The sequence below is a fragment of the Acanthaster planci genome, linkage group LG09 (assembly GCF_054643075.1).
Source record: "Acanthaster planci isolate LZ-2023a linkage group LG09, COTS_SCS, whole genome shotgun sequence".
Classification (NCBI taxonomy): Eukaryota; Metazoa; Echinodermata; class Asteroidea; order Valvatida; family Acanthasteridae; genus Acanthaster; species Acanthaster planci.
In genome coordinates, this window is record NC_141785.1 from 813,543 (window position 1) to 826,731 (window position 13,189).

At 42.5% G+C, this 13,189-nt stretch overlaps 1 protein-coding gene across 3 annotated transcripts in view; it reads left to right on the forward strand.

The window, feature by feature from the left end:
• The window catches only part of LOC110989620 (cell cycle checkpoint control protein RAD9A-like), a 95,716-nt gene that overhangs the window by 19,717 nt on the left and 62,810 nt on the right, over positions 1-13,189 (forward strand). For all 3 annotated transcript variants that reach the window (XM_087140609.1, XM_087140608.1, XM_022254140.2), the window contains exons 2-4: positions 1,641-1,711; positions 2,018-2,170; positions 3,666-3,780. In XM_087140609.1, coding sequence (XP_086996735.1) covers positions 1,641-1,711; positions 2,018-2,170; positions 3,666-3,780 — 339 coding nt within the window. The remainder of the gene's footprint in view (positions 1-1,640; positions 1,712-2,017; positions 2,171-3,665; positions 3,781-13,189) is intronic.

Genomic DNA, 13,189 nt, shown 5'->3' on the forward strand with positions numbered 1-13,189 from the left:
CTTGTTTATTCCCTCCAATAAAGCAAAATCTCTTTTGTACATAAATCCTGAATTGTCTGAGGTCAAGAGTTTTTTTCAAAAGGGAGTTACATGTAGATTAATATGAAATTTGGTTCCTGCTATTTTGAAATGTGAACCACGTGTTACACTGATAGATGTCGTGACCAATGGTGAGTGTCTGCCATGTATGTGTGTACATTTTCGTGTACTGCACATATACTCTTGCATGTGTAAGCACATGTTGCCTGCTACTCTTCCCCTACTGTTAACTATCAGGTTTTGAAGAATCTATGAATTTGAAACTGGTGGTGACATACGTAGCTCTCATACAATCATGTCATCTGTGTCGACTGAAATACAGTTTGGCTTCATAGAGTACCGAGAATTTGTACAAAATGAAATCAAATGCCACATTGCAGCTTGATTTTTTTTTGTTTTTTTTAATCAGAAGTACTCATACTCTTATAAGTGCTTGAAAACCAGTACTTGTATATGTACTCGGCTGGCAAAGTACTCAGACTTCCATTGTTCTTGGAAATCTAAGTACATGTACTCTGCAGTACTCAGAAAAAGTACTCGACTGCATCACTGCCAACTACAGCCTCAGTAATTTTCGAACTTACACACTGCTTGGCCACATCATATTATACATATTATAACCATGGGCTTACTCACAGAACTGTGAGGTTCATCATCTGCCATGAACAAACCCTGTACCCCTCAGTTCAGGGGGTAATACAGCTTTTGTTTTGAGCTGAGAAACCCAGCACATTCTCACTATTCATGACATCACTGAAGCTCTAGATGAGAAACAAACAGTTGATGTTATTATATTTGATTTCTCAAGAGCTTTCAACGAAGTCCCCCATCATGGACTAATCCACAAACTAATATATTATGAAATCAGAGGGTTATTTCATACTTGCCACGTGGATTAAGAACTCAACAGGTTCACGTACATATACATGTAAGTTAATGGCACAACTTTAATAGTGTGTCATCAGCAGATCCTTTTTTTTTCATTTTAAACTTTTCCTTTCTAGAATTTTAATGTCGTTATTTTGGTGTGTGTGTACAGTAAAGTATTTCAGTATTGAGTTTCAGTTTTAAATTTTAGAGATTTGGTCTGAGTAACCATTATTCTGTAATTAAGAGAATTTCCTGGGCGCTATAAAATTGCAGACATTTTGAGTTCAAGTCATGGTTTGTTCACTTGAATTATGGATAAGAAGGGTCTAATGTAATGTACATGTAATTGCAAACACTCTGAAATCCTTTTGAATCATTACAGTTACCCAAGACTAAGATTTGTTGGTAATAATCCAGTATACAGTGCAAACATGAATTCAATTTGTCAAGTTGAGGTGTATTTAATTTGAGGTATTGCGTATTCATTTGAGCACATTCCAATATTGAAATTTGACTCAAAATTCCTGATGCATGTGCATTTGTCAGTTATCGTAGGAAGACCAGTGACCTACATGTACATGTACCCGGTACTTTGAAATGTTGAAAGCGAATTTGGGTGTTAGTTCTTGTTGAAACCACTGATTGTGTTTTGTATTTTGTAAAAATTTGAACAAGTGGTAAACACAGCATATTAAACCATGTTACTGGTTATACTCTCTTTTCTTTTTCAGTGTTTGGAAGAAGCATCCACTGTTTATCAAAGATTGGAGAAGACTTGTACATTGAACCTTTAGATCATGGGGTAAGATGCCAAGATTAATTTCAACAATAATGTATCATTACTAACATTTCATTTATCTGTGCCAATTCTGTAATCAGGGTACCTCCAATGTGTTCCAACTCAGAATTTCCTGAAAAAAAATCACTAAACAAAGGAAAAGAATGTTGTAACTAAAGATCTGTAATGTTTTTTCTTGTCATACATGTACACCAAGCTTTTAGAAGACGGATTTTTGTGCTACTCCTTGGCACCTACACATATAGTAGATTGTAAGAGAGTTGAAAGTTACAAGCACCATTTGTTCTTAATTCTTCTTTATATTATCAGCTGGCTCTCAGGACAGTGAACTCTTCCAGGTCAGCTTATGCCTGCTTTCTATTTGCTCCAAGTTTTTTTCTGTCATATATCAATGAGTCATGGAATGAGCAGAAGGCCAGCCAACAGGAAGAGGACAGCTTTAGATGCAGAATAACCATGAAGGTACGTGTACATGTACATGCAATACTGACACTGGAAGAAAAGTATCCCACACTCTTTAGGGAACACTGAAAACGAATGTACATGTATACTTGCAACAGGATTTTTGTTCACTGTATGCATCGTGTACATATTATCACAACAGTGACAGTGGACTTGGTGAAGTAGTAGGGCATTAATAGGTGATGACAGGCACATTTTGTTAACCAATAAATCACAAAGCATGTGGTATACTGCCATGGAATAAATACCTTCGTGCCACTTACCTCTCTTTGAACAGTGTACATAGTATGTGTACATTCAACTCAAGACCAACAATGTTCAACTGAATTAGTTCCACTGAGCAGTAAAGACCTTTTTAATCATCAGTAAATATTTTAGGCAATTTTCATGGGCCATGTATTACATGTGTTTACCAGTGCTTTGCCATTAATCACTACTCAGGACTTGTTTGAACCATTAGTCTTGAAGAAACAATAAGGGGAAGCTAGATAAGGCAGTGAAAAAAGTTGTGGAGTGTTTATACCAAAAAGTACATTGTACATGTATACACGTAAAGTACATGTATAAAATCCCTGCGACGCTGTGAATATTTACTCGCACGGTTCGGGGAGCGGACTATTTCATTGAGTCTGTTTAATTTTTCAGGGTTGCAGAGTCCATCCTAAAGGCCAGCCTAAAGGCATATTAATGCTTCTGTGGTTGTCCCCTAGCCTCTACAGCTCTAACAAACCACCAAAAACCACCAAAAGTACATCACAGTACCGTTGGGGGCCGTTTTCCCAGGCTATCCCGATTTGAGGGGGGCCCTCACCATGCGCCAGCCAAGCCATACCACCACCACAACACCCCCTCCAACAAAAATAACACTTCAAAGACAGCCGAAAGAGGCCTCTGACAAGTTCCAGACAGCTGTCACTGATAAAAAACATTCCACTGCCTGCCCCATGCACCGTTTTGTAAACAACCCATGAGATTGTATACAAGGGACCACTTAGCACACAGTCCTATGGGAATTGGCTGGAGGCTGGATCAAAGCCGGCTGGATTTTTTGCATTTAATCTGGCAGGGGAGGCCCTGGCTTTAAAATGACTAAACCAGGTTTTTCAGCATGTACAGGGGTAGGATATGATAAGTAGTCGTGGAATTCAGACTAAAAAAAAAACTAAATGTTAATTAGCTCTAATGTACTCGCCCAAAGAGGCCGCTCCCTCTTCCCAGGGTAAATGTACATGCAAATCAAGTATTATCCCTAATGGTCCTCAATCTTTCACCTGTTTGAGGACTGTTAGGGTTAATACTTTTACCTGCTACACCTTTCTGTCATTTCCATTGTAACATTGCAGTACTTCAATATTAGAGATTCATCAATCCTAATTTTGGATTTTTATAAAAAAAATAATAAAAGTCTCATATTTATCAGTTCCTAATCTGATACATTGGTTTTGATCACATGTATCACATTGATCTTCCTTCGTTCTCATTCTTTACCCTTTAGTCTTGCCTGTCGGTCTTTAAATCACTCTACACACTGGAGAAAACAGTCGATAAATGTCAGATTTATGTTGATCTGAAAGATTGCCGACTAGTCTTTCTTCTTCATTGCAAGCATGGTAGGTTCCTTTAAGTATGTTACCACAAGAACTAATTGAAAGAACTCACTTGATATCAAATTTGGCCTTTAGGTCACCAGTTTCAAGGCTTTAACGTAAAATAAATAAATTGAAAGTAATGAGAAGAAACAGTGAAGTACATTGTGGACATTTGAAGATGCTTGGTTGGAGCAAACATATTCCAAATGGGCTAAATGAATTGAAGGCGCAGCTTCAAAAGGTTAGCAGTTCTCAGACTTGAATGCAAGTCTGAGAACTGCATATGATCATACACATGGACACCCCTTCAACGGACAATAATCTGGAAATGCCTTTTTTGAGTTGTTAGAATTGAATTGGGGAGCCCACACCATACACAACAGGGAACCTCCTTCGTATGGGTAAAATTATTTGCTAGGGAGCAAAACCACACTTGCAAAATGATAAGGTTACAAAATCCCAACAATTGGCAATAAACACTCATGGCCACGGGTGACGCCTTTATGGATTTTTGTAAAAGGTTTTTGACTGTTTCTCTTCCCTTTCTCTTTCCTTTCTCTTCCCTTTGACTGTTTCTCTTCCCAGTTCCTGTAAGTTAGCTATGTATAGATTCGTTACAGTTACCTGGACTCGCATAAAAGCAACATGGTAACACACAAATGTTTGATATTTACAATATTTACACCTAAATTCATTTAGACCGGTGCCTTGCATGTTGTACAGATTAAGTGCGCCTTATAAGTGCTATATTATTATATACAATTCGGAATTTGCAACAAAATAACTGCTTTTGTGAATATTCCGAGTCACTTAAAAGTTGTCTCAAATGGCTCAATGCATGGTACTTGACCTGCGAATATTTAAATACCAGTAAATTATCCTGGAAGTTAGTAATATCTGAAAAGTTAAAAACTGACTGTTCAATATCCTCAATCAATTGGAAATACTCAGTTTAATTGATATCTGCAATTTCAGTTCATCAGTTCACACCGTATACATTTGTCAGTAATTTGTTCAACTTTTCCTTAATCTCAAATCTGTCTAAAATTCTCTGATTCAGTTTTTCAGTTCTCTAATTCAATGTTCAATCAACTGTCCAAATTGTTGTTGTTGGCGTCCGTCTGTCTCGGAAGATACTCATCTGTGCCTTGGTCAGTCCGTTGTACTTGCACAGCGCCTGCTGTAACTGTAGAGCCCCATGTGGGAGCGACAGGTCCTTTGGCATTTGCTGCAGGTGTAGTTGGTGGTAGTGGCAACAGGAGCTGACTGGAGCCTCTACCACCTGCGGATCCTCCTTTCTTCCCGCTGACTTTTTCTCCTCTTCTCAACTTGCAGGACCCCTGCCTTGACAGAAGATCGCCCGTTGGTGTGATCTCATGTCGTTGATTCTACATGTAGGTCCGTTGAGCAGACGCCGCATGCCTTCAGATAACGTTTGCAGACATCTTTGAAGCGGACGGTGGGCCTTCCAGTAGGCCGCGTCCCTGTGGTAAGCTCGCCATACAAAACATCCTTTGGAATGCATCCGTCGTCCATGCAGCAGACATGGCCCAACCAGCGCAACTGTCTCTGGGTCAGGATTGCAAACATACTTGGCACACCCACTTGAGACAGGATATCTTCATTTTTGACGTGATCCTGCCAAGTGATGCCCAGGAGTCGTCTAAGGCAGCGCATTTGAAAACCATATAGCGTGCATTCTTGGCAGGAGTGCACTGTCCAGGCTTCGCTCTCATAGAGAAGGGAACTCATAACACAGGCTTGGTACGCCTTCATCTTTGTACTGGTTGTCGGCATGGTGTTGCCCCATACTCTTTTTGTTAGGCAAGCCATTGCAGTTGCTGCCTTTCCAATCCGGAAATTGAGCTCGGCGTCTAGGAAAAAGGTAGAGCCCAAGGTAAGTTAAGATGTAGACCACTTCCAAGGTGTGGTTGGCGATGGTGATTTTGGGAATGCTACTGACATCCTGGCCCATGATGTTGGTCTTTTTCAGGCTGATGGTGAGGCCGAACTTGAAGCATGCTTCCCCAAAGGGAGTGACGAGCCGCTGGAGTGCTTCCTCACTGTGGACAGTAAGGGCAGTATCGTCTGCATAGAGCAACTCCCTTATGAGCACTCTGCGCACCTTCGTCTTTGCTTTTAGGCAGGCCAAGTTGAAGAGGCTCCCATCATTCCTAGTGTGGAGGAAGATGCCATCTTTAGACTGTCGAAAGGCAAAGCGCAGCAGCAGGGAGAAGAACACGCCAAAAAGTGTTGGGGCCAGGACACACCCTTGCTTCACACCGTTCTTGATTTGGAAGGGGTCCGATGATGATCCATCAAACCAAACGGTGCCAGTCATGTCATCATAAAAGGATATGATCATCTTCAGGAACAGAACAGAACCAATCCTGTGTAGGAGGGTGTAGAGGCTTGTTCGGCTGACCAAGTTGAACGCCTTGGTGAGGTCAATGAAGGCAAGAAACAAAGGGCGTCTCTGTTCATGGCGCTTCTGTAACTGCCTGAGGGTGAAAACCATGTCAATTGTCGACCTTGCAGCTCTGAACCTGCCACAAAACAATCTTTTTTCTTCCTCACTCTCTTTCTGAAGATGACCGAGGCAGCCTCATAAATGGCATTGCGGATGTGGTTCCATTGCATTGTGGCGCTCTCTGTGGGGCTGTCCATAAGGGTGTCGTCCGTGGCTTTGACGAAATGTCACGCAGATCAGGAAATGATTTCCTAGTTGTGTTTATATGTGGGCAACCCTTTTGCTTGGAACGATGGATTCGTTTTGGTTAGAGACGCACCATGCTGCTGACCAAGGAGTGGTCGGTGTGGCAGTCAGCACTGTGGTAAGTGCTGGTGATAAGCATGTGGTTGAGAAGGGGTCTCCTGGTAATAACGAAATCTAGCTGGTGCCAGTGTTGGACCTAGGGTGCCTCTAGGACTCTGTGATGTGGTTTGGTAGGGAAGAATGTGTTGGTCATGCAGAAATCGTGGTAGGAGCAAAGCTCAAGTAGCCGCTTTTCGTTCTCATTGAGCTTGCCAATACCACAGTGTCCAACGTAATGTGGCCAGGAGCTGTGGTCAGGGCTAACTCGGGCATTGAAGTTTCCGAGCGAGAAGAGGGCTTCACTAGGGGAGATCTCTCTGATTTTGGCCTCAAGCTCTTCATAAAAAGCATCTTTAGCGTCAGTTGTGAAGCAGAGTGCGGGGGCATAGATGCTAAAGATGTTTGTAGGAACAGAGGAGGTCATGAAGCGGAGAAAGAGGATTCGTGCAGTCCCCCGAGATGGAGGTTTAACTGACGACAGGAGGGAGTTACGTACAGCAAACACGACCCTGAAGAGTCCGCGCTCATCTGGCTCCAGTCCTTGCCAGAAGAACTTGTAGTCCTTCTCCTTGAGACTACCAATGGAGGGGAGGTGTGTCTCCTGAAGCGCGGCGATGTCGATGTTGAGCTTCGACAGCTAGCGGTCAATGATGACGGTTTCCTGGCATTGTCAACTTACTGGAGGTCATCAGAACGGCCAGGGCACATTGTTCTGACATTTCAGGTGGCCAGCCGTAGGGCTGGTAGTTTCATCTTGCTTCATTGTTTGCTTGGTGCTGGGTTTGCAGTCTGCTTTTCGGATGTTTTGTCCTAATCTCCAAGCACCCATTGAAGCAGGCAGACTGTGGCGTGTCAACTCCTAATTGGCTGGGGGCTGCCCAGCTTGAGGCGGGCAGTAGTTGACCAATGAGATGCGATGATCCCTCCCACTGTCGGAGACAACCCGTAGCGCCCGAGCATACACCAGTTCACTCTGGGCTTATCACTCGTAACTGTTGTCTCCAATGTTGGTTCTGTTGCTTGGACAACGACACAGGAGTGACCTCTCCAGGGCGCGCGCGTCCACAAGCCAGTGGGTCCGCGCATAATGTCTCTGGGGCCCACTGCTGCTCTGAGATCCACAGCAGATTCAGCCAGGGGTCACAAGATGCCCTGTTACCCTGTGATGCCACGAGAAGTACATGCACATGTATGAATAGGTCCTATTATATTACGGCACAAGTACATGTACATATACTGTACATGTACAGCATAAAAGTACCTGACATGCACACATGTGAACGACGTGATGTCAACAAAGATCTCTCAGTTATGATAAATGAAACAAATGTATGTTGTGTGTTTAGAATAATAAAACTCAATCTTATACATGAAAATGCATTTGATGTACATGAGAGACAAAATGGGAATAAAAGCATCGTGACAGGGATTTTTAAAGACTGTCGATCGTAACGGATGAGAACGATACCAACGTAACTACAGCATACCTGCTTGAATTGAAGGCCCATCTACTGAAGCCCCATCCATGTAAGTAGTCTCTCCAACAAAAATTGTGTCTCGGAGAGACGTTTCTATGTTATTTTTCGTCTTTCTTTTTTCGATACTGGCTGCATAACCACCACTGATCAAGTCTTTGAGTTCACATTTTGCACCCATTCCTGCGGCGTGGTGCAGCCGTGATCTGGCATTGTGATTGGATAGCTATGCATTGCAAAATACACGTCACGCGAGCACAATTTCATTGGCGGGTGCGCTTGTTGTTTCACAGCGATATGACAAATTCAGTGTTGGGCGATCGGTCCTGTTGTGACATTTGAGCCTTGGGCTGTAGGCAATCTATGTTCATCCCTAAAACGAACGCATTTATTTTGGTTGTACACTGCCTAATTTTTCTCGGAATTGGGAATGATTTTTTCTGTGGGGTCGCAATTGTTCTGTTAATGGGCCACAGAGAGGTTAATTTACCAGACTGCGTTGGGGCATACTTTATTGGAATTGGGAAGGGAGTGCATTTTGTTCTGGCATTACAAGGGTTTAGATTTGTAATTTTGTTTTATTAAAAAATATATTTTATTGCCTTTTATCGCATATCTATCTCTTTTTTGAAAATGTGGCTCTGAAAAGAGCAGTGGGGTTTTATTTATCTGGAAGTTACAGCTTGAATAAATCGGTTATCTTCTGCTGTGCAGGGGTTCAGATTTATAATTTTCTTTATTAAAAAATGTATTTTATTGTCTTGTTCTTAATTGGGAGCAGGGAAGGGTTCTTTCTTTTTTGGGGGGAAGGTTAAGGGGTTCTTGACCTTTATTTGACAGGAGCATATCTGTATTTTGAAAATGTGGTGGCTCTGAAAAGAGCCGTGGGGTTTTATTTATCTGGAACTTACAGCTTGAAGAAATCTGTTATCTTCCGCTGTGCAAACTTGTCTTGCTGCCAGTGGGACAGGTATTGGAGAACTCCTGCTGCATGGCCATAGACTTCATCATCCATGTCGAGCTGGTTGCAGAGGAAGTGTTGAACACGCTGCATCAGTGCCAGGCATTAACTGACATTTCTTGGCCCTTGATCCTCAGTGGTCGGTGACTCCTCTTCTCCTTCGTCTTCTGCTTCTCCTTCCGCCACTTTGCCAGATCTCTCAGCTGCCACAGTGTCGGCTATCTCATCATCTGTGGGCTCATCTCTGCTTTGAATACCGGCGTCAGACTGCAGCTACTGGTTAAAGGACTGGGGTAGCTGGATATGCTGGGCTAAACAACTGGGCTAAACAGCGGGCAATGCCATCGACCCTGACATTTCTCCATGCCAAGTCAGTCATCTCTATGGCTTCTTTCACGTTGACAGGTTTAGGAGTGGCACCTGAATCATAGCTCTGGAGAGGATGTTGGCATGGAGCAGCAGGAAACGGTAGTTGATTTTGAAGTTCATGATGACCCCCTAGTCCGTAGGCTGCAGGTGTGACGCGGTGTTTGGAGGAAGGAACTGCAGGGTGATGTGAGGATGTGCCACGCAGTTGCTGGTACTTTGTGCTTCTGTCTCGCAAAGTGACGTTCGAGACCATGCAGGCTGTTCGGTTAGCACGGTACGTCACCGGTAGTTGACGTTCTTGAAACATCTTGGGTTCTTGAACTTCCTGATGACTACCGGCTTGATCTTCTCAGATCCATCTATGTTGGCGCAGAGAAGGACAGTGAACTGCTCCTTACTTTGCTTGCCATCGTGGCATTGCTCGCCTTTGAACGCCATTGTCTTGTCGGGATTCAAATGGAAGAATAGCCCTGTTTCATCCGTGTTGAAGATGTCCTTGGGCAGGAATCCACAAAGAAGACTCAGGAGGCTCTTCTTGATCCAGTCGTTAACGAGGCCCTCATTGACACTCAGTCGTTAACGAGGCCCTCGTTGACACTGTTGCTCTCCCCGCACACCCGCTTAAACGTGATGCCGTGTCACTCCTTAAAACTGGAAAGCCAGCCAGAACTTGCAGAGAATGCCTCATGGCCCAAAAGCTTCGCTAACTGGTCCGCCGGAGAAGAGGGCCATTGATCGGTAAATTCTTGGAGCGGTTTCCTTGGAACCAGGGGAGAAGGGCCTCCTCTACATCCTCATAGGCTGCATTCTGGAATCGCTGTCTTGAGGGTTCAAACTTGGACAACTCGAATTTCGTCATGATGTCTTGCTTGTTCCTCAGGACTGTGGACAAGGTGCTTGGAACAATTCCAAACTCTCGTGGGGTATCAGCCTTCTTGCGTTGCTTTGATGATTTCCATCTTCGTAGTGAGGGACAGTCCCTTACGTTTAATCTTGATAGAGGTCATGTTGACACAGTGGGGGTACGATAATCGTTTGATCATTTGTCAAAATCTGCAACTCTTTTATCCGAAACATGCCACTCTTGCCAAGGAGATTCCCATTTTTCTTATGAAAGCCTATAGTAATAAGAAGCTTGAAAGGCCTATTGTAAAATGGCTGTCATTAACTTTAAATGAATTCCCAGGGCTGTGCGTGCATGACGCGGATGATTGGCATGCGTCAACGGTGCACTTTGAGGAATATCATTTTGATGTCTTCCACGCATCGCCGGCACTCTTTAATGACTGTCTGTGGTTTGAAGCAGAAGTGGGCGATTAGCAACTGTGCAGTCCTACCAATTATTACCTCCCATGAACAGATGTTGAGACGGCAAGATTAAACAACTGACACAAGAGACGTGCACCTGTTTATGACTAACTGCTTTCAATTTCGCAATCCAGGATTTGTAAAATGCTCATTATAAATGGGTCATCAACAGTGCTTTTTCAGGCAACGGGGTCACAGAAACCCTTCGTTGTAAAAGGAATTTCATACAATGCGATTTCGTTGTAATAGATTTTCTTCCCATTGAAATGTGCACATTTTCGCTGGGACCGATGATGTGTGTTTGTTATAACCGGAATTTCATTTTAGCCGATTTCGTAATAACGAGAGCCGATTGTATATGGAGCTAATCGCACACATGGTTTACATAGCCTGATCTAGTCTGCTTGAGTGCTTTGTCATAAATGAAAACAAAGGAATCATTACTTCTCAAATTATTCAAGTGAAGTGATTTAGGTGACTGTCCTCTTGATGCTGTCACCAATGCAATTAACATCGCAAGTTTCTGCGTACATGTAAGAGTTTTCAAAGTACATGTAAGCTTCTTGGACTGGTGAGCATGTCTTCAAATACTTAAGAACAACGTCAACATTCCAGATGTAGCTGTATCTGGGCCGAGTGGGTTGCAGGTTAAAACGCCTTTCATAAACCTGACCACCAATGAATGAGTTCCAACAGTTGTTTTATTACACCAAAAGCACTGATCTGGCAAGGTTGAGGATGCTGTATCCCACACCTGTGTGAAACAGTTCTGTTAGAAAATCCAAAACCGGAGTTGTATTCAGCGCAAGATATTTGCCTTGATTTTATGACAAAACTGTATCCACTTTCTCTATATTGCTTTATGATGCCTTTTTGCAACGATGCCATGATAATGGTGATTACTGCTGGCGAAATGTTCTGCTCTTCAAGTGATTTCCTGACACAAGACAGGCAATCAATCTCATTTTCCTTCTGAGAGGATGACATTGCATTGAAGTTCGCAGGCGTAACAGTGAGTCTTTCTTTGTAGTTAGATCAGTTCCTTGATCTGGGCAAACCAAAGCTGTGTTCAGAAGGGAACCACCAACATGCCCATGCCATAGTCCACCTCGATTTTCTGTACAGTTTTGCCCAGTGCACTTAAAGTAGGAAAGGCATAAAAATAATATGAATGCCAATCTATAGTCAATGCATCAACATGTAAAGCATCTGGATCTGGATGCCAGGATACAAAATTTGGAACCTGTTTGTTAGTGTAGAAGCAAATAAATCTACATCTGGAAACCCCTCTTGGTTTGTAATGTATGTGAATACACATGGACTTAACTGCCATTCAGTCTTGTCAAGGAATTGTCTGGATTAAAGATAAGCTTGCACATTCAATATTCCTGGAATGTAAGTTGCTGTTATTCAGATACCTTGGTCCTTAGCCCACAGCCATAAGGTCCTTGCAATCTCATTACAGTGTTTAGACTATACTCCTCCCATGTTATTTAGGCAACCTGTGACTGTAACATTATCCACCAAGATTTTGGCATGTTTCTATTGAACCTGGTAGGAAAAAGCTTTCAGTGTCAAAAAAGCTGCCAGTATTTCCAGGTAGTTAATGTGATGAGCAGCTTCATCGGTTGTCCATCTGCCACCACAACTTTTTCTTTTACAGCTACAATGTACATGTCCTTGTACCTCTCTAGCCACTGTTTGATGCATCAGATGTAACTGTAATTTCAGGATTAGCCCTCACAATATGCCGCTTTTGACTAGGCAACTGACCAATCCACCAATCAAGGTCATGTCTGATGCATTCAGTAATTGGCATTTGTGCATTGAAGTAATCTTTATTTTAAGTCAACGCATTGATTTTGGCCATTTCTTGGGATCTATGTACATGTATATTAAAAAGAGTGATCAAAATTCCACCACTGTCAGGTTCGAAATCATAAGACCAATGACTTTGGCAACAGATTTTATACAGACATCCTTATTAGCATGCTACAGTTTTTTTACATTCTTCAATTAAATTACATGCTTTGTCTGCAAGCAATGTAACTGTCATGGACCGGGAGTCAATTTCAAAGCCAAGATACTTCAGGTTATGTGTGGGCTGAAGAATAAATTTAACTAGATGATGTAAAAATCCAATTTTATGAAATAAAGCCAAAGTATTTTCAATATTATCTTGACATTCTTCAACTGTGGTTCCTACCAATAAGGAATCTTTCGTGCTACTTTGCTACACTCATATGCACAAAAAGCAGTTTAGTATTAAGGACCGCCATACAAAGGAGAGAGAGGCAGTGGATTGAACTTCCAAGTGTATTCATTCAGCATGGGGAGGTGGTGTGTCACGAAATCAAATCATGATACTCTGGATTTTTTTTTTTTACGCTCTTTGCTTCTCAACATCCACTGAATGGTCATCTGACCGTCATGGGTCATCTGATCCACACTTTGCTTCACATGTGATTTTAGCCTGGATCTATCATTAATCAGATCATCTGA